The sequence below is a fragment of the Myotis nattereri genome (assembly GCF_964212035.1).
Source record: "Myotis nattereri genome assembly, chromosome: 16".
Classification (NCBI taxonomy): domain Eukaryota; kingdom Metazoa; phylum Chordata; class Mammalia; order Chiroptera; family Vespertilionidae; genus Myotis; species Myotis nattereri.
The window spans coordinates 45,038,252-45,064,982 of record NC_138091.1 but is presented as its reverse complement, the minus strand read 5'-3'; the positions used below and the strand labels follow the sequence as shown (position 1 = coordinate 45,064,982).

The 26,731-nt window shown below is 54.7% G+C and overlaps 1 protein-coding gene across 2 annotated transcripts; it reads left to right on the top strand.

Moving 5' to 3' along the window:
• The first annotated feature begins 14,088 nt into the window (after nt 1-14,088).
• XYLT2 (xylosyltransferase 2) lies at nt 14,089-25,652 on the top strand. 2 transcript variants are annotated; one of them, XM_081109142.1, is made up of 11 exons: nt 14,089-14,253; nt 18,499-18,991; nt 19,260-19,435; nt 19,687-19,889; nt 20,323-20,403; nt 20,564-20,780; nt 20,868-21,044; nt 21,257-21,519; nt 21,788-21,983; nt 22,797-23,130; nt 24,504-25,652. In XM_081109142.1, exons 1-11 carry the CDS (start codon nt 14,119-14,121, stop codon nt 24,824-24,826), a joined length of 2,598 nt encoding a protein of 865 aa, XP_080965268.1. In that variant the 5' UTR covers nt 14,089-14,118; the 3' UTR covers nt 24,827-25,652. The 2 variants fall into 2 exon arrangements, with proteins under 2 accessions (XP_080965268.1, XP_080965267.1); XM_081109141.1 differs by having other exon boundaries at nt 20,540-20,780.
• The last annotated feature ends 1,079 nt before the right edge of the window (nt 25,653-26,731 follow it).

Here is a 26,731-nt window from a genome sequence, read left to right as displayed (position 1 = left end):
CAGAAAGAGCAAAATGCGAATTCCCCCCACTCCTGCCAGAGTGGGCAATCCCCTGGGGCACACCTTCTCTAATTTATGTTTTTATTGACTTTTAGAGAGGAAGGGAGAGGGAGAGAGAGAGCAACATCGATGTGAGAGCACAACCCGGGCATGTGCCCTGACCGGGATTCAAACCAGCAACATTTCAGTGCACGGACAGCACCCAACCGACTGAGCCACACGGGCTACGGCGTACATTTTAAAATACTGCTCGCCAGCCTCACACAATACCCGTTGTGTTTCCACCCACATGGAAATCACCAGGTGTAGCCCCGGGCATGGCACCAACTCTGAAACCAGCAGCAGCTCTGACACGCTTCCCTGAAGACGGCAGCTGCAGGCAATGGAAATCATGAAACCAAGTCACACGGGGGAGCACCGCTCACCTAGAAGGGGAGAAGAATTTTATTGTCTGATACTGAAACAGTTTAATATGCCTCCCAGTGAATGGTCTGAAAGGTTCAGAAAGAGCATGTAACGAAGACATGCAGTAAATCCCTCACGCACCCCTGCGGCCTCACCCCTCCTCTGCTCTGCTGTCTCCACCCACCCACGCCCGCCCACGCATGCGACACCATCGCGATGGGCTCGAGGCACACAGGGGTGTATGTGACCGTGGGTGTGCTTCGTGCCACCCTGTCTCTCACAGCCTGTCCCAGCCGCCCTCGCGCCGACCCTCCTCATCCCCACCACTCGCTCAGAGCCTTCAGGAAGGAGCCTGGGTTCCAACTACTGAAGATTTCGCTGAACGGTGACAGGAGAGAAAGAAGCAGAAAGCAGAAGCTCTTCCTACTGCCTCCAGGACCCTGGGCCCGTCCTCCAGGGCCTCTGACCTCTCTCGGACCACCCAGGTGGTGCTGTGGGCAGGGCAGCAGCTGCCTCAAGTATATGACCTGACCTTGGCCACCACTCGTACCTCATTTCCTCTTACTGCTTCCTGTTTATCAACCCAAAGCCCCTTGAGCCTTCTTTCTGCTCCAAGAATGTGCTCCGCCCACTCCCACCACAGGACTTTTGCTTGTCCGGGGACACACCCCCGGGACCTTGGCCTGGCTGGCTTCTTTTGGTCTTTACTTCCGCTCCTGATGTTGGCGGGGGGCCTCCGACAACAGCCACTGTCGCCTCAGCCCTTTGTGGTCCTCGGGGCATCTGTCACTATATGAATCGCTCACTTATTTTTGCTCGAGCGTCATCTCTCTTGAGTAGACTGTGAGCCCCAGGCGAGCAAGAACTCTGTTCCGCTCACCACTGTATCTCAGTCTTAGGATGTGCCTGGCACGCAGTAGGGGCTCATTTAAAACCCACTGGCTGTTGAATGTGGACTATCTTCTCTACTTGGAGTCCGGGTCCCACAGCCCAGAGAGAGGAGAGGTTTCCCTCCTCCCAGCTGGAGGCCCAACCCCGAGGCTCTGGTGTTCTGTAGGGACCTAGCTCTTCCCAGCCTGCCTGCTGGTGGAAGTACCGACTGTCCTCAGGGTACACCCCCCACAGGGGTACAGCCTAGTCCTCAGCCCCAACCAACCCTGACAGAATTTCCCAGCAGCAGGACCTGTCCTCGCGATGGTCATTTGGGGTTGAAGGCCGCTCTGAGAGGGCATCCCTGGTCTGGTCAAAGGTAAGCCCTGCCAAATCCATCAGAGTGAAGACACACAGGGTCAGGCCTGTGAGAGCTTTGCCAGGGCTCGGCGTTCCTGGTCTGCGAGTGTGTGAACAAAACACACACACGCACACGCACACGCACACGCACATGCACACATATCACAGACCATCGAAGTCCATTCTGAGACGCTCCGGAGTCTGTAGACGGGGGTCCAGTTCCATGCAAACACACGCCCCATCACATGTGGAAGCAGAGAGTTACTTCATCTCCGATGGCCAGGGACTCGGGTGGTCAGGGACTCCCGGGTCCCTGCAGGAAGGACAAGTGGGAACTTGCCGGTCATCCGTGAAATGAATGTCTCCTCCCGGTTTTTGCCCAGAATAAGAATCAGCCGTGGAACAAAGGCGAATTCAAGCGTCCACCACAACTGCTTCCACTTCTCAGGAGGCAGTTTCTTCAGGGCCAGCCCTCAGGGCGTTGGAAGGCCTCCCGGCTGCCCCGACAGCCCCCTGCAGCCCTGCCTGGGCCGCCCCGTCTGAGACGCAGGCTTCCCACCTGCATTAGCTCCTCGGCTGCACAAACACCGGCAGGCCTGATTAACTGGGAATGGCTCTCTTCGCTGCTTTAGCCTCTCTATGATAATTTTTAAAATGTTAAAAGCACGGAAGATGACTGTAAGTGCTCTCACAATCAGAAATCAGGGAGGGGGGAACCTTTTAAAACCTCAGCTGAGCAAGAGTGGAACAGGGGAGCCTGTGGGAGGCCGGTAAGTGCAGGGGGCTGGGGGTTTCACGAGGTGACTGCTGCCTGGAGGGGGGGAGGGCCAGGAGGAGGGTGGTTGAGCTGCATTTGTTTTTTAAGATATATTTTTAGTATTGATTTCAGAGAGGAAGGGAGAGGGAGAGAGAGATAGAAACATCAATGATGAGAGAGAATCACTGATTAGCTGCCTGCTGCCTCCTGCATGTCCCACACTGGGGATCGAGCCTGCAACCCGGGCATGTGCCCTGACCGGGATTCAAACTGTGACCCCCTGGTTCATAGGTCGATGCTTGACCACGGAGCCGCGCCAGCCAGGCTACACTGCGTTTGTGTTGTGTGTGTGTGTGTGTGTGTGTGTGTAAACTGATATATTTTTATGCTAATCTGAGGCCACACTGCATTTGAGGATGAGGTAGTGTTCAGCAGATAACAGCTCGTGAGTGGGTTAGAGGTTACCCAGGCCTAGGTCTCTCCCATCTGACACTGTTTTCATGCAGAAGCCTCTGTCTTAAGTGCCTTTAATCATCAGAAAACTGTATCCTGGTCATGGATGGGGGGAAGGGTCCAGAAAGCCTGGAATACTACGAATGGGGGTGGGGTGGGAGAGGAGGATGGAGTTTTCTTGTTTCCAAGTGTTCCAAGTAAACATAAGAACTTCAAGTTCTTAGGCAAATTCAAGTTCTTATGCAAGTTCAAGTTCTTATGCAAGTTCAAGTTCTTATGCAAATTCAAGTTCTTATGCAAGTTCAAGCCAATCAGTGAACAACATGTAGTTGGGAATTCCTGGCAAGATGGTGGCCGAGACACTGCCCTCTGGATCTCGTGCTAGTGCTCCCCTCCCTCCTGTCCCAACAGAACACCCCGAAATGGCCATCAGAAAAAGGCCAGGACTTGCATCAGCTCGGGGACCAGCCATCCACGCCAGGGAACGGGACTCCGCCAGACTGCGCGCTGTGAGACCGAACAGAAGGCATCTGAGAGAAGCCGGCTGCCTCCCCATCGGACAGGGGCCGTGTGTTCGGGACAAAGTCGGAGATACTGGCCACCCAGGTGGTCTGGGAGGTCATCAAGAAGATGGGGGAGCGGGGGAGGGCGGGGGAAGACACACCAGCCTGGCCCGGGTGGCTCAGTGGCTGAGCATCAACCTGCGAACCAGGGGGTCACAGTTTGATTCCCAGTCGGGGCCCATGCCCAGGTTGCGGGCTGGATCCCCAGTGGGGTGCGGGGCCTGCAGGAGGCAGCCGATCAATGATTCTCTCTCCTCACTGATGCTTCTATCTCCCTGTCCCTCTCCATTCCTCTTTGAAATCAATAAAAATATAGTTTAGAAAAAGACCCGGCAGTCGGAGGCTCCCCACCCCCTCCCCCGTTTTTGGAATGTTGCTGTTTGCCTTCCTCACTCCCAGAAGCTGCCAAAGACACACCCTTGAGACTCTCTGGACGGTGACGTGATGAGACCCAGTTAAGGCCTCTGTGCACATGACTTAATCCGGTTAAAACCTCCCTACAAACATGTAAGATTTGGCGGGTGGGTGTGAGAAAACTTCTTGTTTTGCAGTCGTCTGAGACTTACTTATGAGTTCCGCTGCTTATGACACCTGCCACCTGCCAGTCTGGGGTGGGCTGCCTCTTTCTTGGAGGCAGGGCCTGGCTTAGATTTCACCCGGGAAGCTCCTTGGCCAGGGTTGCGGCCCACACCAGGGGAGTCAGCAGGCAAGGCCTGGAGCCAGGGTGGCCCGAGGAATGATGGGGTGAGGGTGCCCGCCACAGCTTCCCTCCCACCTCTGCCTACCTGTCGCTTTCAGACCACCCCAAGTGCGCTCTGGGTGTTTGCCTGCTCGCCCCTGGGCTCAGCCACCGAGAAGCCCTGAGAAGCAGCTGGTGGCTCCGTGAAGCGGAAAAACATGCCTCCATCCTGCCAGGAATTCCCCCAAACCTTTTAGTAACATATTTGCAATGATTATTTCTTCTTGAGAATTTAAAAATAATAAAACTCCTCTTTTTTTTCTCTCCTAAAGATTCACCCATAGAGGTGACTACATCTCCCAGCAGGGGCTGCTCAGCTCCTGCTCCTGCCCACTCCTCCTGGGCTGCTGATGTCTGGAGGGACGGTTCCCTGCTGAGTTCTCTGTCAATTTTCCTCCAGGCCTTTGGTCTGAACCTAAACGACTGAGAAAGTCACCACCTCCCACTGAACCTGGCTCCTTTCTTCTTGACTTGAGTCTTGAACAGGCAAAACCTAGTATCCTTTCGTCCTCCCACGAAGTGCGGGGTCATTTGGGAAACAGGTCACAGGAATTAGGCAACTGGAGATGAAAATGTCAGCTTTATCCCTGACAAAGGGGACTGGGAACGTGGCGTTCGTTTCTTAGACCAATGGGCTCACTTGTGGTTGACCTTGAATTAGACAGATTTTGGCCATCAGCCTCTGATACACTGCCCCCTGCAGGGCTAAGCGGATTATTGCAGGCAAAGTGCAACCCAGAAAACACTTCCTGGGGAGGAGCTGAACCACCTTCACAGATCAGGTAGGACATTCTTCTGAGGAGCAGGCAACAAAGAGACCTCCTAAGCCAGTGCCACCTCGCATCCCACCCGACGCAGAAAAATAAAACCAAGGAAATGAAGATTCTACCCCAATAGCCATACTGGGCTGACTTAGACTTTCCTCTGGGAGGATGAGGAAAAGCTCGTAGGATCTGGGAAGATGGTGCAGCTTAGAGGCTAAACATCCCCAAAGGTGCCTCTTGTGTGTGTGTGGGGGGGGGGGGGGGGGGGTTACTGCAGCACATGTTGTTTGTTTTTTAAATCTGAATATCTGATTCGAATTCTCAGTAAGATTCCAGGGGGGCTCTGGAAAAGACCTAGAGGCTAGAGAAGATCATAATAAAGAGGCAGAAACCTGAGAGCAGGATGTGTAGTGAGAAGACAGAAACCACAACAGCTGGCTTCGAAGCCATGCCGCCAGCTGTAAATAGCAGATAGGACACGGGAGGGAATCAAATGAACACCGTCAGGGGAGAAACGACAAAGAGAAGCAGAGGGAAGAGGCAGGCGGTCAGGCACAGGGCACAGCACCCGGCGATAATAGGAATTCCGGGGAGAAAAGAACAGACACAGCGAAAGCAGTCGTCAAAGACGCGGGAGGAGAGGCCTTTTGTGGGCACAGAAAGAACTCGGCCGGAAACCGAGAGTGTGTGCTGAGTCCCAAGCAAACTTGACGAAAAGAGGACCACATTTAGACACACTCCGGTGGAATTCTTAAAGTGAAAGGAGTTCAAATTCCTGAAACACTCACGCACTCCAACCCACCTCCACGCACACCGACCCACCTCGACGCACACACACCCTGGCAACAGGGAACTGAAGGGAGAGAAAGAGTTTTCTTTTCTTTTTATATCCTTTGTTCCGTTGTGTTTTATAATCTTAAGAACAAGCTTACGTTGGAGGGAAGGGTGATAAATAAGGACCTTACAGACATAAAAGAACAAAGAGCCTAAAATTAAAATGATTTTAGACTTCTCACAATAGCCAGAGACACAAATGTTTTACCTCGGACTCATCATTAAGAATACATTTTGCGCCGAAACCGGTTTGGCTCAGTGGATAGAGCGTCGGCCTGCGGACTGAGAGGTCCCAGGTTCGATTCCGGTCAAGGGCATGTACCTGGGTTGCGGGCACATCCCCAGTAGGAGATGTGCAGGAGGCAGCTGATCGATGTTTCTCTCTCATCGATGTTTCTAACTCTCTATCTCTCTCCCTTCCTCTCTGTAAAAAATCAATAAAATATATTTTTTTAAAAAAGAATACATTTTGCTTTGTAAATATATAATTAAACAGGATAAAAAAAGAAAAATTAAATCTTCCGCTTACTTAGGTCTTTGGACATTCATGGTGCAATAATTATCTTTACCACATTCAATGCACTTTAATATTTTATATTCTTGTCTATGGTGTTCTATGTTTTTAAAAAACGCACTCACAGTCTATTAAGTTAAGTGGGTTGTGACCAGTTCAGTTTGAAACACACCAACCTACAAAAGCCTCAAGGCAAAGCCCGTTGCCATCATGGATGAAGGCGAGGGAAAGGCCTTCTCAGGTGTGGATGTTGTTTTCAAAAACAACAGGGCACGTACCTGTGCACATGTTGCAGGTTTGATCCCTGCCTGGATGGAAAAAATATCCTCAGGTGAGGAGGAACAAAACAAAACAAAAAATGCCTGTTGGGATATAGGAAAAAACAGGTGCAAAAAAACCCTCAAGAATGAGAAAAAAAATCCAGTTTGAAGCACCCATTTAGTGGTTTAGGGAAAGAAGAACTTCCATGTATTGTAGAATGTGAATTCCTAGCATCTTTTTTTTTTTCAATCTTCTGGTAATATCTTTTAAAAATTGAAATGTGATGTGTACATCTGACACTTAGGGATCTATCATTCAAAAATTAAGACACCAGTATCTAAGGATTTATGAGATAAGATGATTCTTGCAGCAATATGTATAGTGTTTATATTTCACTAGAGGCCTGGTACATGAAATTCATGCACTGGGGTGGGGGTCGGGGAGTCCTCTCAGCCCGGCCTGTGCCCTCTCGCAGTCTGGGAACCCTTGAGGGATGTCTGATTGCCGGCTTAGGCCCACTCCCCGGAAGCGGGCCTAAGCCAGCAGTCAGACATCCTTAGTGCTGCTGCTGAGGTGGGAGAGGCTCCTGCCACCGCCACTGTGCTTGCCAGCCATGAACCCAGCTCAGGGCTTCTGGCTGAGCGGTGTTCCCTCTGTGGGAGCGCACTGACCACTAGGGGGCAACTCCTGCATTAAGCGTCTGCCCCTTGGTGGTCAGTGTGCATCATAGCAACTGGTTGTTCCACTATTCGGTTGATTTGCATATTAGCCTTTTATTATATAGGACACCTATACTTTCCTTTCATCTTCATCTGCATTGTTTCATAATTTGTTGTTTGTCAAACAATGTCTCTATCTCTTTTGAGCGTCTTTTTAATTTTCAGATGTTTGCCAGATTAGTCCAAAAATTTAATTTCTCTATGGGTTTCTAGTTCAGCTGTTGGCCGGTTGTTTTTTTAGCACTTGATTTCTTCGTGTGCTTTAGAATTTTGGTTTATAGGCTCATTGTGGCTGGGAGCTGTTGCTTTTGCTTTGGGTTCCCCTCTCCTCTTTCTCCTTTCTTGTCTGGTGGATTTAATTTTGTGGTGGCATCCACTGTGCCCTATTCCAGACTGGTATTGTGGTGACAGCTTCGAACTTGTGCTCTTCACTGATTTGGGGATCTTGTGCAACATTAAAAGATATCTCAATCCAATTTTTTTCTTTTTAAAAAAGAAGTCATTTTAGAGAGAAGGAAAGGAAAGGAGGTAGGGAGGGGGAGACACACACACACACACACACACACAGATTTGTTGTTCTATTTATTTATGCATTCATTGGTTGATTCTTGTATGTGCCCTGACCGGGGATGGACCCCACAACCTTGGTGAATCAGGACGACGCTCTAGCCAACTGAGCTATCCGGCCAGGACTCGGCCGAATTCTTGATTGCAAGGCTATCTTTCCTCTGCTGCCTCCGTAAGCCCACAGTTTTGGCCATAGCTCCTGCGAGCTGGTCAGTTGCCATTTCCCCCAGTCTTCTTTCTCAAGGGAGATGGCCTCATTCCAGGCCCTGGGTTCAGCCAGGGAGTCTGGCTCCATCCTCTATTCCATGTGCAACATTTTAGTTCCCACTACCTCACAGGCCCTTGGCTTTGGCCCTACCCACCAATCTGCTTTTCAGTTAGTTCTCTTTCTTGTCCACTGAGATGTTTCCCCTGTTTTTCAGCCTGTTTGTGTCTTGCTAATGTCTTTTAAAACTTGTTCTCTCCTTGTTATGTATTTGGAGCAATGAGGGCTTGTGAAACTTTGCCCTGGCCAGGTAGCTCAGTTGGGTAGAGCATCATCCCAATATGCCAATGTTTCGATCCCCAGTCAGGGCACAAACAACACATTTCAAAGAGAAAGCTAATAATGCGTAAGGGCTCTCAGTGGGCTGAATAGAAAAATACACAAGATCTGACCCTTTTGTTTTGGGAACAATTCATACTGTTGATATACAATATAAACAAAATAACTGAGAAAGAAAAACAGAGAGATGTAGTCGAGTGTTTAAATTCTTCTCCAGAAAAAGATTCATACATTTCAATATTGACCCCCAGAAAGAAGCACACAATTCTGAATAGACCAACAACCAAGAGAGGAAGAGAAAAATAGAAGTTACCAAAAATTAGCTCCCTGAAGGACTCCAAGGTTAGGTGCTTTTGCTGGCAGGCTTTTCTAATGTTTAAGGAACAGCAGTGTCTATTGTTTATAAATTATTTCAAAACACAGAATAAAAAAAGAATGCTCCTCAATTTGGGTTGTAAAATTGTATAACTCTAATTCTCAAGTCTACCAAAAAAAATAATAAAATAAATAAAAAAGCAAAGGAAATCATAGACCAGGATTTGCAAACACAAGTGTCTACAAGAGCCAGAAAAGTATTATAAAAGGATGAAGTCAATTGGGCATAAAATGGGGAAATGGCAGCTACAGGAACTGGAGAGTGTGTAGCCCGTCATCAGGAAATCCAAATCAGATTCTGGGCTGGTCAAAGAAACAAGTCCATGTCACCAATTTACAGCTCTGATGTAGGTTGATCTCTACTATAAACATGGATATAAAAGTCCCGAATAAAATACTAGCAAGTCTGCCTTAGCTGGTTTGGCTCTGTGGATAGAGCGTTGGCCTGTGGACTGAAGGGTCCCGGGTTTGATTCCGGTCAAGGGCACATGCCTGGGTTGCAGGCTCGATCCCCAGTAGGGGGTGTGCAGGAGGCGGCCAATCAATGATTCTCTCTCATCATTGATGTTTCTGACTCTCTCTCTCCCTCTCCCTTCCTCTCTGAAATCAATAAAAAATATTTTTTAAAAAATACTAGCAAGTCCAATTCAACCTATACTACAATTAAAAAAACAACAACTACTATGACCAAGTTACATGTACTCTAAGGGTTTCAAAAATGTTTTAATATATAAAATTTATTTTTTAAAAAAATAACCCATCATCTCAATAGGTCACATTAGAAAAACCCATGTGATCATTTCAATAGATGTTGGAACTTAACTTACTAAACAGCAGAGGCCCAGGGATCAGAGCTGGATTGGGTATGGACTGGCAGAGGGTGTCCCAAAGGTGGCGTCTAGGGGTCAAGGCAGCATGACGCCCAGCAGACAGCCCACTCCAAAGAACGGGACAGAAAAGCAGCAACCAGGTAAAGGTGAGAGGACGAAGCCAGGGGAGACGTGTGGAGGCACAGGCGAGCGCTTCACTGCAGGGCTTGGGCCTTCATGTCCTCTGGTCCTGAGCCGCGTGTACACCCAAGCTGCTGAAAACGCATTTGAAAACATTCAGCATCCATGTCTCATTAAGTAGCTCTTAAGCCTAAGACGCTAAGGACAAGGCCTTCACACGAGAAAGGATGCATGTAAAGGCAGCCCACTTCAACCTAAAAAAAACAAATGCTTTCCTGTTCCGATTTTCTGAGGAGCCATTTTGCATTTTCAAGATTTTCTACGATAAAAAGGGAGGGGGAGTGCAGTGACAATTACAGGGGAACCTGAGGAGGAGAGGAGACAGTGGGGAGCAACAAACCTAGTATTTTCTGGGGTCGAATCTCAATCTATCTATTCATGTTAGACCTCAATTACAAAGGCGTTTTTAAAAAATAGTTCAGTCTAAATGGACGCTGATAGAGTGGTTGGGAACATGTGTTCTATAAAGACCCCCGCACCTCTACCTCAGAGCACACACAAAAACAAGTTCAGGTGCACTGAAGGCTTCCATGTAAAGCTGTAAAATAAAAATGTGGGAGAAAATACATTGGCTGAGGATTAGATGGGATCAGGCAGTTTAGGGTACGGGCCTTGGGGAGGGAAGATGGTAGATAAGGAGGAGATGAGCCAATGGTCAGGATGTGAGCAAGACAGGCAGAATGTACCAGTCAGCCACAGAGCTGCCCTGCCCCGGAACCCAAGAGCGGGAACTAAAAGTGGGAAGATGAGGGCAACAGGAGATTGGCTGGTGTTTTTTGAAAGAGCCAATAGAAGGCAAGTGCAGGAAATTTAAACCCCTAGACCAAGGATGGCAAACCTATGACATGCGTGTCAGAGGTGACACGTGAACTCATTTTTTAAAAAATATATATTTTATTGATTTTTTTTTACAGAGAGGAAGGGAGAGGAATAGGGAGTTAGAAACATCCATGAGAGAGAAACATTGATCAGCTGCCTCCTGCACACCTCCTACTGGGGATGTGCCCGCAACCCAGGTACATGCCCCTGACCGGAATTGAACCTGGGACCCTTTAGCAGGCCGACGCTTTACCCACTGAGCCAAACCGGTTAGGGCACGAACTCATTGTTTTGGTTGATTTTTCTTTCTTAAATGGCATTTAAATATATAAAATAAATATCAAAAATATAAGTCTTTGTTTTACTATGGTTGCAAATATCAAAAAATTTCTATATGTGACACGTCACCAGAGTTAAGTTAGGGTTTTTCAAAATGCCGCTGTAGTAAATTTTGCTTCCCTTTTGCTTACCCCTCCCTTGTCCGTGAATTCATTCATGGACAACAAACCCGACAGTTCACACTCATGTCTCAAGACCATATACTTATTCCAAGATCAGGAGATCTACTGAACCAGAACAGAAAACGGTGAGTCATAAAACAAGAGGAACACATTTGATTTCCCCTCAAATTAAAAATTTTAGAAAGGTCTTACATCAAAGTGCTGTGATAAATTGAGAGAAAATTTAAAAGGATAAAAAAAAAAACCTCTTAAAATCAAGAAGAGAAAGACATATAATGTAACAGCAGTAGATAAATTCAGGAAGATGGTGAAGAGGCAATTCTGGCAAGAGCAAATCCAGGCAAGAAACCAAGTAACAGACACTCCCCAGCAGAGAACCGCAAATTGAAAAAACCAAGAAGGTCACTTCTCACCTGGCGGAGGAGCAAAAATTAAAAATAGTGATCACACCTGCTGATGAAAGGCTTGCTTGGAAATACTCTCATCCATGGCTGTTGGAAATGTGAATTACAATTAAAAAAAATTCCCTTTTCCTAGTAAAACCATGCCTGGGAAACTACCATGGAAATAAAGGCAGCAATTCATTGGGATCTGGCTACAACCATGTTACCATAGCCAGGTATGGGTGGCAATCGGGAAACCAAGTGAGTGAAGGAAGGCCCTTTCAAGAAGGGAGTGGACTCTTACGCAGCCATTACTAGTAAAAAGACTGAGGTAGGCCTGCACCCCAACATGGTGGGATTTCTATGTACTCACAGTTAAAGGAGAAAAGCAAGGTGGAGAATATTGCATGTTAATATGATTCAACTTTAAAATATATATATATATATTTTTATTGATTTCAGAGAGGAAGGGAGAGGGAGAGAGAGATAGAAACATCAATGATGCGAGAGAATCATTGATTGGCTGCCTCCAGCACATCCCGTACTGGGGATCGAACCCACAACCTGGGCATGTGCTCTGACTGGGAATCTAACCGTGACCTCCTGATTCATAGGTCGATGCTCAACCACTGAGCCATGCCAGCCGGGCATGATTCAACTTTTTAAATAGAATAACACCCATCCCCTCAAAATATAAAACTTCTGAGTGTGTGTGTGTGTGAGTGTGTGTGTGTGTGAATTGTTAGAGTGGTGGAAGGAAGGAAGTTACTAAGGAAGCAAGCAAGCTAGACAGGCTGTTAACATGGAGAGGGTGGGGAGAGAAACACTACTTAAAAATAAGTCTCTATACTTAAAAACCATGTGTATAATGTGACTCCATCCATGCAAAATTATGTGCATAGAGATGGGGGGAAGGGTGGTCACCAGAATATTAATGATGGTTATCTCAGGGGGTGGAATTGCAGGTGACTTACTTTTTTCCTTATATTTTTTTTCTGTGTTTTAAAGGTTATATCATGAGTAAGTATTATTTATATAATCTGTGGAAAACAAAGCTATGTTCATGGCGGGGAGGGGGAAGTATTGGCACGTAGAGGTCCCCAGGGGACCTCATTTAATGAGCACAGAAGATCAAGGATCGATATTTAATTAACATATCAATTGCTGGCATGTCAACTGATGTTTTCCAAAACGCTTGCAGGGTAGGTTCTCTTCCCAGCCAAACTGTCATCTGAAACATTGTTTATAATCCTCCCATTTAACTAAGACTGACGAATGCAATGATTACAAATGCCAACGGGGCAGGAGACATTAAAGGAAGTTTTATTTCAGTGCCCCATCAAATAACTGGATAACTGGATCTCCTGTACTCATCACAGCTTACAAGTCCCTCGCCAAGCTAATCTCCTGGCAACTCCCCAACCCCTTCATCATTGCTTTCAAACTTTTTTGTTAAAGCCTTTTTGTTTTTCCCTAGACCTCTCGCTAATGGTTCCTAAAGTCTTCATGTTAAATCTTCAGTCTTGGTTTTGCTCTTCTTACGACTTCCTTCTCACATTGCTTGGCTTCCCTCAGCTGGGCATGCCTCTTGCGTTAAACGGGCACCGATTTCCCTCTTCTCCCATGCCTTCTCTCCACGCACCTGCCGGGTTCGGAGGAGGGCTGCAGGGGCTCAGACCTGTATACGCAGAGCTTGGACATGCCAGGCTCTCGAAAAACAATAGGGTCAGCAGGTTAAACGGGAAGTTGGGCCTCGCCGGCTCTTTCTTTCACAACATGTATGAGCACTGCTGTATGTCCGATGTCCAGCAGCCAAGGATTCCCCGGTGAATGGCCCCGGAGAGATCACAACCAGGTGTGTGGTCAGCGCTGGGGAAGCACCTGGGGAGGATGCCCCTCTAGGGAAGGCGGTGGGGGACGGCTGCTGGAACTTGGCCAAGACATGAGCAGCGTCGCCATCGCCTGGGAACTGGCTGAAAATTCTAATTCTCGGGCCCCACTCCCGACCTTCCCAAGCGGACACTCGGGGGTGCGACCCAGCAGTGTTTTACCAAGTCCCCCGGGGGGTTCTGACGCACCTAGAATCGGAGATCTAGGCTCTAGTGGAGGCCTGAGTGAGGATCTTGAGAGGAGAGGGCGAGGAGGAAGGAAAGGAGGCTCTGTGAGGGCCGGTCAAGGGGGTTAGACTTTGCCCCGTGGGTGCTGCCTCCAGGGTGGCGACAAAAGCCGGGGCCTGCGCACTTATGCAATCTCTCAACTCGGCGCGGCTGGCAGCTCAGGCATTCCCTGTGCACCTGGGTCCCGGGCAGGTGCCGAGTTCCCTCACCCCCCAAACGCCAGGCGGCGCGCAGAAGGGAGGTCGGCTCGCAGACATCTCCGCAGCGCGGAGCCACGCGTTTGCGATCCCAGAGGAGGTGAGCCCACGCGGGAGCTGGGGAACCAGCGAAGCCAGGAGAGGAGGTGCCGGGACCGACGCCCACTCCGGCCCAGCGGGCGGCCCCGCGCGCCCAGGCCCCGCCCCTGGCCGGCGGGGCGCGGCGATTCGAGACCTCGGGCCCCGCCCCCGCCCCGGCCCCGCCCCGGCCCCGCCCCGGCCCCGCCCCGGCCCCGCGCGCTCGGCCCGCCTCCCGCGTGGGGGGAGCCGTGTCGGCCCGCGCCCCTGCGCGTGCCCGCGGCCGGGTTGCAGGGCCGAGCGCGCGCCCCGCGGCCGGGGCAGGAAGATGGTGGCGAGCGCGCGGGTGCAGAAGCTGGTGCGGCGCTACAAGCTGGCAATCGCCACGGCGCTCGCCATCCTGCTGCTGCAGGGCCTGGTGGTGTGGAGCTTCAGCGGCCTGGAGGAGGACGAGCCGGGCGAGGTGCTCTGACGGCCGCGGGCGCGGGGCGCGCGGGGTCCTGGCGGGGCTGAGGGCGGCCGGGCTGGGGACGTGGGGCACGGGCCGCAGGCGTGCCTGACGCGGGAGGCCGTCTGGAGCTGGGCACCCGACTCCTGGCGCCCCTTCCCCGGCGGGCCTGGGGGGCTGCACGCGCGGCGGTGCGCGTCCCGGAGGCTCGGGCCGCAGGCGGGCCGGGGACCGGGGGCCGGAGCGGGAGCAGCGGGTCTCGGCGGGGTGGTCTCCGGCCCGGGGAGCAGTGAAGGTCAGGCGCGGGGCGCGGGGCGCGGGGCCGGGAGGCGGGGCTGGGCCTGAGCCTGCTCCGGGGTGGGGAGCCCCAGGCCAAACTTTCTGAAGTTGGGAGGGGGCTGGTGTGCGCGCCGCGGGCGGAGGCGGGAGGCCGAGGGACCCCCAGAAGCGCCTGGCGGGCAGCGGCGGGTGGGGACGTGGAGGCCGGGGGTGGAACTCAGTCCAGCAACTGAGGGAACAGGCAGTGACCCCGAGGGAAAGACCTACTAGTGTCCGAGGCGCGGCTTTCTTAGCCCCGCGACGCCAGGGGTCTGAGGCAGCTGCACGGGTCTTGGGTAGGAGATGCCAGAGGCGGGTGGGGGAGCGTGAACTGGTGAGTGGACCTTGGGGAATTGGCTCCAAGGGAGTGGCGGCGGCGGCAGCAGCTGGCTCAGTAGAGCCCCAGGCCCTGGAGCGGGGCAGACCCACCCTGCTCACTCCCAGGTCCCTGCGCCCCAAGGTCTGAGGTGCTGACACTCTTGGCTGACCATGGTTTCAGCTAGAGGCCCGCCTACGTCCTTCCCCATGTGGTCAGGAGTCCAGTGGGGTCTAGGGCTGTCCTGGAAGGTGGGGGAGGAAGGGCCAAATCCCGGCCCTACGCTGTGGGCCAGAGGGCAGAGTTCCCCTGTGCCCACCCCGCCCCCTGGGGTTGGGTGACTGGGGCTCTGAGGCGGGCGCTCTGTCTGCCTGGTCCTGTCCTCTCGGGCCTCTCCACCTGGCAGGGTGAAGACCAGTTCCCTCTGTGCATCTGGGCCGTCCGGGAGGCCTGGTGTGGAGGCTGGTTGAGAGCTGTCCTTGCCTTTTTTGGGAGAACCTAGAGGCTGGGATGGTGAGGGGAGATGGGACATAGTCACGGGAGACCATAACTCCTAACGGAGCTGAGGGTGGGGCGTGGGAGGCTGGCTCTGGGCATCTGAAGGAGTGAGCTTATTCTATGGACCAATGAGTAGGAGGAAGAGAATGTTTGGGGCTCAGTGTCAGAAGGCTCTTCCGGCAGAGGAGACATCCTAAGACCGAATGGGCTGCCAAGGCAGGCAGGGAGGCCTCTGACCCTGGAGGAGGTGAGCAGGGGCACAGCGTCCTCTGAGGCTTCTCAGAAACAAATGGCCCCGAGCAGCCGCATAACCCTGTGAGTCTCTGGATGGCCCCCGAGACTGTGCCGGCTTAAAGTCCCTGCTGCCCTCGGGCGGGGACCTGGGGTAGGGGCTGGTTGGGATCCCCCTTCCCCCCTCTTCCTGGCAGAAGCTGCCAAGGAAATCCTGAGCTGGAATGGAAGATGATCCTTGGTGATTGAGACTGTGTAGTCCACGTAGCCGTCAGTGCTTGGCCCCCTCAGCAGCCACCTCACCAGGTCTTGGGGTTACAGGGCAACATCACCTAGAGCTTAGGAAGGTGGGCGCTGAAGCTGGACTGCCCCACTTGGCTGTCCTGTGTCCTATTCCAGCGCTGCTGCTGAGTCGTGGGTGACCACTGACAAGTCACCTACCCTTTCTGTGCCCCCATCAGAGTCTCCCCTCACGATGGGGATCCTAATAGCACCTCTCTCGCTGGGTGACTGTAACAGTTACATGAAAATGATGCCTGTGAAGTACTAGTATTTGCAGGAGTTCCTGGCATCTGCTAAGCCATCAGTAAATAACTCGTTATCCCAGCACTGCACATTGGAGTAGGGATTCATTCATTCATTCATTCATTCAACAAATATTTACTAAGTCCTACTTGGTACCAAGCACTATGCTAATACTGGGAATACAGAAATAAACAACATAGACAGGGTCTCAGCCCTCACGGGCAGACAGTCTGCAGGGAGAGCCCCACAGGGGAAAGGAAACTCATTGGAATAACAAGGGGGCTGGTTTAGGTCCCTTGGTCTGGGAAGGCTTCTGCTGAAGGTAGCTTGTGAGTGGAAGGAGCCTGGGGGAGAGGGGGCAGAGTTTGGGCAGAAGGCCCTGAGTTGAATGGGCTTGGCTCGGAGGCCTTCGAGGAATGAAAGGAGGGTGTGGTACGTTCCCTGGAAGAAGGCTCAGGAGTTAGTCCAGGACGCATCCTAGAGACCACAGTGAGGGCTGAGGGACTTAGTGTAAGTGCAGTGGGAAAGCCCAGAAGGGGGCTGCGCAGAGATGGGATCTGATGTGCACTTAGGATGCACACTCTGCCCATGTGTGGAGGGGGCTGGCGTGGAGACCAGGATGATCATTAACATCCAGAGAGCCAGTTTATCGAAGCTTCCACAAACACTGCCTCGCTGCTCCTTCTAAATGCAGCCTGAGAAGTCCCAGGGAGGTGGGGTGTGGGGAAAGCAGCGCTGCTCTCTCTGTTTCCCCCAGCTCAGAGGATCCCGGCTCAGAGGATCCCGGGGAGTTGCAGAGCCCCGAGGTGGCAGAGGACTTCAAATGCCTTTGCGGGGAGGGGGGGGCGGGCTTAGAGGCCAGAAGGCATCCAGGTCAGAGGGACAGTCCCCACCCTCCGCAATCAGAGGGGACCCTGCCCTCAGGGACTCTGACCTCAAGGACTCCTGGGGACAGCTCCTTAAGCAGCCCTGCAGCTACCCATCTGCACACGCCTGGAAGGGGGCAGGGCCGGGGGCTGGCTGTCCACCAAGGACCCTCTTCTCCCCCATTCCTCACTGCTGCCTCCTGGCCCCCCAGCCTCCTCAGGGATTGTCCTTCTCCGCGGCAGCCAGCTCCCTGCTGCAGTGCAGGGTACCAGCATGCCCATCTCCTCCCACATCCTGCCTCCCACCACAGCCGACCTGGCCCTGTGCCCTGGACCCTGCCCTCCTGACCAGCTTTCTGACTTGCTGAGACTGGCTCCCACCCTGAGAGCCCACAGCTCCTCTGCCATCTCTGCCCACCTTAGCTTGAGGGTATCTTTGTCCATTGTGTGGCCAGATCAGACGTCGCCAGGTTGACACTCAACTCAGGGGAGCTGCATTCACCTTTCCTGGGAACTGCCCAGTTCAAGGTGTCCTCTCCTACGTGGGCACAGAACGGGGTCTGCTGCCTCCTCCCCACCCTGCCTTCCCTCTTGCAGATGCCCCTTCTCAGATGGGAATAAACACTCCCGGCTCTCATGAGATGAGCGGGCTGGCTGGGTGCGGGGCACAAAGGGCATGGGTGCTAGGGTGGAGGCGTGGGGCTCTGGCCCTAAGGTGGCCGTCAGCCTGACATGTGAGGTGCCGCGCTCCACGCTCCAACAGGGAAGAGGAAGAAGGCCCTAGAGAGGTGAGGGGCCGAGAAAAACCAACACAACAGCGTCCAAAGGGTCTGCGGGCCTCGGGCCCTCTCCTGACATCACATTGGACTAGGTCCGTGGTCGGCAAACAGCGGCTCTTTGGCCCCTTGAGTGTGGCTCTTCCTAAGCCTTAGGAGTACCCTAATTAAGTTAACAACAGTGTACCTACCTATATAGTTTACGTTTAAAAAATGTGGCTCTCAAAAGAAATTTCAGTCGTTGTCCTGTTGATATTTGGCTCTGTTGACTAATGAGTTTGCCGACCACTGGACTAGGTTCTCCACCCCTTCCAGCAAGAATAATTATCAAGTTCTAGCCTCTGCCAGGAGCTTTCCATTCCTTCGTTTCACTCATTCACTCGACAAGTATTTGCTGAGTGTGCACCACGGCGGGACATTCTGGGCTCTCAGGATACATCAGTGAGCAGAACAGGCCCTGTCCTCCTGCAGCTGTCCTTCTTGGAAGGGGAGGGGCACAGAATAACAATATAAATCCGTGGTGGGAGGAGAGCAGGCAGCAAGTGCTAGTGGGAAAGTAAAGCAGAGATGAGGGCGGGCTGGAGTTTTAGACACAGTGTTACCATGGGCCATACTGAGAAGGTACCACCTGAGCCAAGAACTGAAGGAGGCAAGAATGACGCCCGCAGGGCGCTGACGGAGCAGAGGAGAGCGACTGTCCCAGTGACCTGTGCCTGCCTGTCTGTTACAGAAAGGAAGACAGAGGAAGCCACGGCCCCTGGACCCCGGCGAGGGCTCCAAGGACACAGACAGCTCGGCGGGGCGGCGGGGCAGCGCCGGCAGAAGGCATGGGCGCTGGCGGGGCCGTGCCGAGAGCCCAGGTGTGCCCGTGGCCAAAGTGGTGCGGGCAGTTACCAGCCGGCACAGAGCTAGCCGGAGGGTCCCTCCCGCCCCGCCCCCAGAGGCCCCTGGCCGCCAGAACCTGAGTGGGGCAGCAGCCGGGGAGGCGTTGGTTGGGGCAGCTGGCTTCCCCCCACATGGAGACACAGGGAGTGTGGAGGGCGCCCCCCAGCCCACGGACAACGGCTTCACCCCGAAGTGCGAGATTTTGGGCAAGGACGCGCTGTCCGCACTGGCCCGGGCCAGCTCCAAGCAGTGCCAGCAGGAGATCGCCAATGTGGTGTGCCAGCACCAGGCCGGGAACCTCATGCCCAAGGTTGTGCCCCGGCACTGCCAACTGGCTGGTAAGGGACAGGCCTGGGTGGAGAGGTGGCAGCCCCGGGAGGTGACATGGCAGGGACCCCACCCCCCTGTCTCAGAGGAGACAGCTCAGAGGGGTGCACCTCCTTGCCTGGCTGGTGACGAGCATACCAAGTGGCCGAGGGGGCCCTGGCCCAGGAGTGTTGGGCTCCACGTCCAGATTCTTCCTCGGACGGCAGTCGGCTCCCTCTTCCCATCTGGCCTCCACCCTGCGACGGGCAGGGCCTCACTGATGCCCTGCTCTCCTCACAGGGAAGGTGAACCCCGGCCTCCAGTGGGAGGAGGCCCGGGCCCAGCAGCCCGTGGAGGGCCCCCCGGTACGAATTGCCTACATGCTGGTGGTGCACGGCCGCGCCATCCGCCAGCTGAAGCGTCTCCTCAAGGCCGTCTACCACGAGCAGCACTTCTTTTATATCCACGTGGACAAGGTACTGGGGGGAGACCCAGGGGTTCTGTGTGAGCAGAGCGGAAACCAGGAAGGTCACAGACACACAGGGTTTCTGACCTGCTCAGGTGGCCCAGAGTTAGGGGAACAGGCCTCGAATAGGGCGCACCAGCACCAGGTGACACGTGCTCTCCATTCCTTGCCAGTTGTACTCTGTCCCGGGTTGGGGTGGGGAGGTCGTAATGCTGAGGGTCCACCTACAGCTGCTAAGAATCTCCCCCCAACCCCCCTTAGCGCTCCAACTACCTGCACCGGGAGGTGGTGGAGCTGGCCCGGCAGTATGATAATATTCGCGTGACACCCTGGCGCATGGTCACCATCTGGGGCGGGGCCAGCCTGCTGAGGATGTATCTGCGGAGCATGCAGGACCTGCTGGAGGTGCCTGGCTGGGCCTGGGACTTCTTCATCAACCTCAGTGCCACCGACTACCCAACCAGGTGGGGGGGGGGGGTGCTCTGAACCTCCTGATGGGAGGGGCGCATGTGGGCACTGGGGTTGGAGGGTCCTGGTAGACCCCTTCCCCTCCCCTGGCCTCATTCTGGGATCCACGCAGCCCAGACTCCTTCTCCTCTCTTGGCCCCAGCCATGTTTTAGGGGAGGGGTTGGTGAATGATGATGTGAGGATTGAGAGTGACAAGAGATGGGGAAGAGGAGGAGCCAGAGGTGTGTGCTGGGGGTGCTGGGTCAGACAGCAAGGGGTACAGGAAGGATGGGGTGGTCTTTCTCGGGGGCCTCAGGTACCCATCACCCTGGGGTAGGGCACATGGTCTGGAGGCCAAGAGGTGAAGGTGACGAGGGCTGGAGGGAGTCCGCTCTGGGCCAGCGACTGAGCAACCCCTCACACACTGCCCACACCCACCCCCTCTCCAGGACCAATGAGGAGCTGGTGGCTTTCCTGTCCAAGAACCGGGACAAGAATTTCCTCAAGTCACATGGCAGGGACAACTCCAGGTGAGGGGCTGGGGGAGAGGGCCCTGGTCTCAAAACAACCCCTCCCACGGGGGGATGTGGGTGCCCAGCAAACCAATCACAGATGGAGGCGTGCTGGTTCCTAGGCGGATGGGACCCCACCCTACGCAACCACCAGCCTGGGCTGGTCTGCTACCCACAGGTTCATCAAGAAACAGGGCCTGGACCGGCTCTTCCATGAATGTGACTCGCACATGTGGCGCCTGGGCGAACGGCAGATCCCGGCGGGCATTGTGGTGGACGGCGGCTCCGACTGGTTCGTGCTGACGCGCAGTTTCGTGGAGTACGTGGTGTACACGGACGACCCGCTTGTGGCCCAGCTGCGCCAGTTCTACACCTACACGCTGCTCCCGGCCGAGGTGGGTGGCCCGGCCCTGACCCAGGCCAGGGAGGGAGCATGGTGGGGTGCCCGCCGCTCACTGCCCGCCCTGCCCTGCCCCCTGCAGTCCTTCTTCCACACGGTGCTGGAGAACAGCCCGGCCTGCGAGAGCCTCGTGGACAACAACCTGCGGGTCACCAACTGGAACCGCAAGCTGGGCTGCAAGTGCCAGTACAAGCACATCGTGGACTGGTGCGGCTGCTCCCCCAACGACTTCAAGCCACAGGACTTCCTACGGCTGCAGGTGCTCCCCTGGCCCCAGTCGCTGCCCCTTGCTAGGGCCTCGCCCCGGCCTTTCGCCAGGTCAGAAAGGACTCAGGGTGGGCCAATCAGAGGAGCTAGGGCCTTCACCTGGAGCTGCCCTTGGTGCTCTGGGGTGACTGTGGCCGATCTGGGGTGCTGGAAGGGGCCCCTGGGGCCTCCAGACCCCTTACCATGCTTGCTCTCCCCCTCCAGCAAGTCTCTAGGCCCACCTTCTTCGCCCGGAAGTTTGAGTCCACTGTGAACCAGGAGGTCCTGGAAATTCTGGACTTCCACCTGTATGGCAGCTACCCACCCGGCACGCCAGCCCTCAAGGCCTACTGGGAGAACACCTATGACGCGGCCGATGGCCCCAGCGGGCTCAGTGATGTCATGCTCACCGCTTACACCGCCTTTGTCCGCCTCAGCCTACGCCATGCCGTCACTGCTGCGCCCGCGCCAGCCGCCCCTCTCTGCAGGTGAGACCTTCTGACATACTGCAGGCCCTCAGGGTGTGGTGACTTAGGGGGAAGCCAATCAGAAAGAGACAGCCCCTGCTCCCAGGGAGCCCCAGTCTCAGGCAGGGGGAAATGCAACGAAAACACAGCACATAGGTGCTGTGGGTGTGAGATTTGGGGCAAAGGAAGTACCTGGGAATGGGAGTCCCCAGAGCCCCCTCCCTGGGACTCCAGACCACGTTGGATATGCTGATGGCATCTCCCTTTCTCCCTGCTGGAACCTTCTTAGGTTTGAGCCCAGGGGCTTGCCGTCCAGCGTGCACCTGTATTTCTATGACGACCATTTCCAGGGCTACCTGGTGACGCAGGAGGTGCAGTCCTCAGCGGAGGGGCCGGCAGAGACGCTTGAGATGTGGCTGATGCCCCAGGGGTCGCTGAAGCTGTTGGGGCGCAGTGACCAGGCCAGCCGGCTCCAGAGTTTGGAGGTGCGACATCTGACCCCCAGCAAGACTCAGGGTAGCGGGAAGAAAGGGACAGACACTAAGGGAGGGGCAAGGGCTGGATTAGGCCTTTCAGGACTGGGTTCATGGGCCCTTCTTACCCAGTGACGGCAGCCTTGGTGGCGCCTCGTGCACATGCCTGGCCCCCACCCTCCCCCCGCATGCACACACCACACGGAGGAGCAGCGCCCCCTGGGGTGACACACAGAGAGGGGACTAGTTCCGCTGTAATGCAAACTCATCTTCTAAACTGCCAGGGCTTTCTTCTAGAGCAGTGGTTCTCAACCAGGGGTCGAACGACCCTTTCACAGGGGTCGCCTAAGACCATCGGAAAACACATATATAATTACATATTGTTTTTGTGATGAATCACTATGCTTTAATTATGTTCAATTTGTAACAATGAACTTGGGGGCCACCACAACATGAGGAGCTGTATTAAAGGGTCGCGGCATGAGGAAGGTTGAGAACCACTGCAGGGGCTTGGACATTCCCTTCAGGCCATAGGTGAGGCCGTTCAGTGTCTCTTATTCTCTTCCTCAGGGGCCTTGGCTTCCTGTGGGGTGGTCTGTGGGCAGGGCCTTGAACCTTATCTGCCTTCCTGCCCCGCCATTGCAGAGCAGGTTGGAATGCAAGCCTAGAAAGAAGTCTAGTCCAAGACCTTCATTTTGCAGATGGGGAACCTGGGACCCGGAAGGAGACAGTGACTAGCTCCAGGTCACACAGTGAGTTAGAGGCAGCATCCAAGTAGAGAGGACTTTTCCCCAGGCTCCTGCCCATCTGCCTCCCTCCTTACAGGTTGGCACCGAGTGGGACCCCAAAGAGCGTCTTTTCCGGAACTTCGGGGGGTTGCTGGGACCGTTGGATGAGCCTGTGGCCATGCAGCGCTGGGCCCGGGGCCCCAACCTCACAGCCACCGTGGTGTGGATCGACCCCACCTACGTGGTGGCCACGTCTTACGACATCGTGGTCGACGCAGAGACCGAGGTCACTCAGTACAAGCCCCCACTGAGCCGGCCCCTGCGGCCGGGGGCCTGGACGGTTCGACTGCTTCAGTTTTGGGAACCCGTAGGGGAGACCCGCTTCCTCGTGCTGCCCCTGACCTTCAACCGCAAACTACCTCTCAGGAAAGGTAAGGATCTGCCCAGAGGCCAGGGAGGTGACCCCAGGAAGCTGACCGTCAGAACTAAGCTCCCATAGCCAGAGAATGGAAGGGGGAAGGCTGGGAACTTGATGGTCTGGCCCTTAGCATCCTGGGGCTCTGCCGTGGCATGAAAAGGGAGCCGTGGAGTCAGGTAGACTTGGCTTCGGAACAGCTCTGACGCTTTAATTGGGCTTTTACCCTTGGCCGTCTATTTCCTGAGCCTCAGTTTTATTACGTGTAAAGTAGGAGCTAATGTAACTATCGGAGCGCTCCCCACGAATCCACTCAAACTAGCTCGGATGAAAAAGGGGGTTATTGGAAGAATGCAGGCTGTGCCCCAAGGGCCCAGGAAATGTCTCAGATCTCACAGGGCATCAGAGGTGCTCTCTCAGACGCTCTGGGGCCTCTTGCCCCTCGTCCTGTCTCCTCTCTGGGTTAGCCTCGGGCATGGATTCCAGATACATGACACATGGCCTCTCAGGGCAACAGAGGCTGACCAGGGCCTCTTGGTCCCCAGGTGTCACATTCTTGGGACAGCAAATCTGTGCCCGGTGGGCAGGGTCCCATAGCTCTCCACCCACTTGGCTGAGGTTAAGGGAGCAGACCCTGAACATGGGTGTAGGATGCAGGTTCCCAGGCAGGGGGGCGGGGGAGGGGGGCGGGCTACGTCTCCCCAGTAACTAGTCCCTGGGAGACATTCGGGATGAGTATGTGGTAAACGTGTCAGGTGTGAATAGGTGGTAGATGTTTCCTTCCTCTGGCCACATCCCGTCATAGAGAAGGTGGATCGGACTGGGAACAGGCAGCCGCACCCCTGCTTTCCCAGGACTCAGCCTGACAGGGGCTGAGGGAGGAATGGAGGCAGCCTCACGGCAGGCAGGTATAGGAGCCGAGCCCTGAGCTGGCTGGATTTTTATAGACAGAGGGTGTTCTAAGCGGAGGGAGCACAGTTGGCAGGTGTCCGGGGCATGGGGGAAGCAGAGTGGAGGGCAGTGGGATGCAGGGGTGGCAGGAAAGAAGGCTGGCGAAGCAGGGCCCCACAGCTGGAGGGCCTGGGCATGAGGCTTCCGACGGCTCTGGGAACCACTGGAGATGGTTGAGAAGGGGCGGGAAAGTTACCTTATTTTCTAATGTGCTTCGAACCTACTGCTTCACTAATCCTCCAGCGGGGAATTCAGCGAGGACTGTTGTAATTTATAAACTGATGGTTCCACAGGCACAGGAAGTCCTGGGGATTAGCAAGGTGTGGCTCAGGAGCAGACCGGGGACAGAGCTGGGGTGCCCAGGCCTGACTTCCCAGGTCTGGCCTTCATAGAATCAGTGGGGCCAGGCGTGCTGACTGCGTGCTCTTGCACCCCCAGATGAAGCCAGCTGGCTGCATGCCGGGCCCCCCCACAACGAGTACATGGAGCAGAGTTTCCAGGGCCTGAGCGGCATCCTGAGCCTGCCTCAGCCGGAGCCCGCCGAGGAGGCCGCCCGGCGGCACGCCTTGCTCACGGGCCCGGCGCTCGAGGCCTGGACAGACGGGGAGCTGAGCGGCTTCTGGTCTGTGGCTGGACTGTGCGCCACGGGCCCCTCCGCCTGCCCCTCCCTGGAGCTCTGCAGACGGACCAACTGGAGCTCTCTGTTCCCCGACCCCAAATCGGAGCTGGGGCCTGTCAAAGCCGACGGGCGACTCAGGTAGCAGGGCCCAGCCGGCACCTCCAGAGCACCGGGGAATTGCACCTTACAGACAGCGGAGGGCTGTCCCCCCCACGCAAGGACCAGAGGCCCAGGCAACACACCCGTGGCAGCCATCAAGAACCCGCAAGGAAGATGGGCGTGGTCCTTACTACTGCTGATGGCTCTGCTGGGGACCAGCGGGTGGCAGGAATGTGGGGAGAAGGGCTCCAGTTTCCACGCCCCACGCTTCCAATCCTTCTCCACTAGTTTTTTTTTTTTTAAAGGAAAATGGGTGGTGGGGGAGGAACTGGAAACAAAAGATGTGCAATAGGGCTCAGAGGAGCCCCAGGAAGTGGGCCATGGCTCTGGGGAGCAGGGCCTGATGAGCCCATCTGCTGTTGCTCTGGGGGTGGGGCCTGCCTCCCTCTCCAGGGCCTCGCCCCCAGCCTGGGCCTTGGCGCTCATGGCTGAGGCTCTGTAAGTGCCCTGCCAGGCCCTGAGGACCTGAGAACAGGTGATTTGGGGGAGCACTGCAGTGCGGGACTCGAGTGGGACGGCCTCTCCTCTCGTGGCCAGGGGACTGTAGTGAGGGGCTGGGGCAGGCTCTGGGGCTTCCCGGCATGCCCTGCTCCTTGATGGGAAAGGCAAGGCCTACTGAGACCAGTGCAGTCTCCCAGGCACCCAGAACTGCAAGCAGGGCCGGGGCTCCTGCCTGTGGGGCGAGCCCCCGCGAGCAGCGTGGGAAGAACTCTGGGCCAGGGCTCTCGGAAGAGCCTGGAGCAGCCTGTGCCTGAAGCTCAGTGCGGAGTCTGATATATGCAACAGAAGAAATATATCTCTATCTCTCTAAGCCGAGCCTCGTGTTTTTCCTCCGCGCGTCGGAAGCCGTCACCCTTCGCCTTCTCCTCCTCCGAGTCTTGGCCGACACTTTGGCAGCCACCAGGTGGAGGTCTCATTCCAGAATGGCGACAGCTTAGAATCTACCCAAGAACCAGAAGGGATGCAAAAACCCATCTAATTCAGCTCTGTCTTTTTCGGAGGGGTAGAGAGACTTCACTGCCTCCCAGGAGGCCTGCCCGAGAGCCCGTTCAGTTCCGGAGAGTCCTGACCCAGCACTTCCTCCCCTGCCGCCAGGCCGAGGCAGGTACTGCTGCTCTGGTGTCTCCAGGGCTCACCCCAGAGGCCCTCCTCACTCTGCTTCCCGCCCAGTCCTGAGTATGGAGCGCCCTCAAGAACAGAGGGTCACAGCCATGGCCCACGGCTCCCTTCAGAGCTGATCCCTTGAGGGCCATGACGGGAAGGGTCATCAGCTTCCCTCCTCCTCTCCTGCCATTGTTAGCAGGGGCTCTCAGTAGCAGTCCTTCGCCTTACTTCACGTGGCGTGAGGGTGAAGGGTTCTTAGCCTTTACCAGCCAGTCACGCTGGCCTGGTCAGCTCAGCCTGCCCTGGCTGCCGCATGTGAAGTTTTCCTAGTGGCCAGGAGAGGGCACCCCTGACCACCAATAAGGGCATTGGGTTTTTCCATTTGTGCTGACCCGTGTGTGCAGTTATCTCGTTTAGCCCTCAGAATCCTTTGAGGCAGGCTTGTTTTACCTTCATTTAGCACATCCGGAAACTGAAATGATGAGCCCAAAGTCACAACCATTAGGCGGTGGCAGCAGTTTCAGATGGACAGGCCCCCTGTCACTCTGTCACTACGTTCTGCTCCTACATTCTGCTAAGGGCAGGGACCTAACAGCAAGAACTCTAAGAAAACAGGGTTTGTGTTCAGGGGCTAAGATAACTTTTCTTCTGGCCGCTACTTTAGTGACCATCGGGAAGCTCTGCTCCTGTTCTCTACAATATTTTTAACATCAAATCTTAGGTAAATAAAAAGAAAAACTGCGGTCAGCACATTCGACCCAGGTAGTAAGTCTCAGATTGGCAT

What these genes read in the sequence shown, in the direction of transcription:
- XYLT2 (XM_081109141.1), top strand. Translation starts at nt 14,119, where the DNA reads ATGGTGGCGAGCGCGCGGGTGCAGAAGCTGGTGCGGCGCTACAAGCTG. An exon ending in GCCACCGACTACCCAACCAG is followed by an intron (nt 19,890 to 20,322) that starts GTGGGGGGGGGG and finishes CCCCCTCTCCAG; the next exon opens with GACCAATGAGGAGCTGGTGG. An exon ending in ACACGCTGCTCCCGGCCGAG is followed by an intron (nt 20,781 to 20,867) that starts GTGGGTGGCCCG and finishes TGCCCCCTGCAG; the next exon opens with TCCTTCTTCCACACGGTGCT.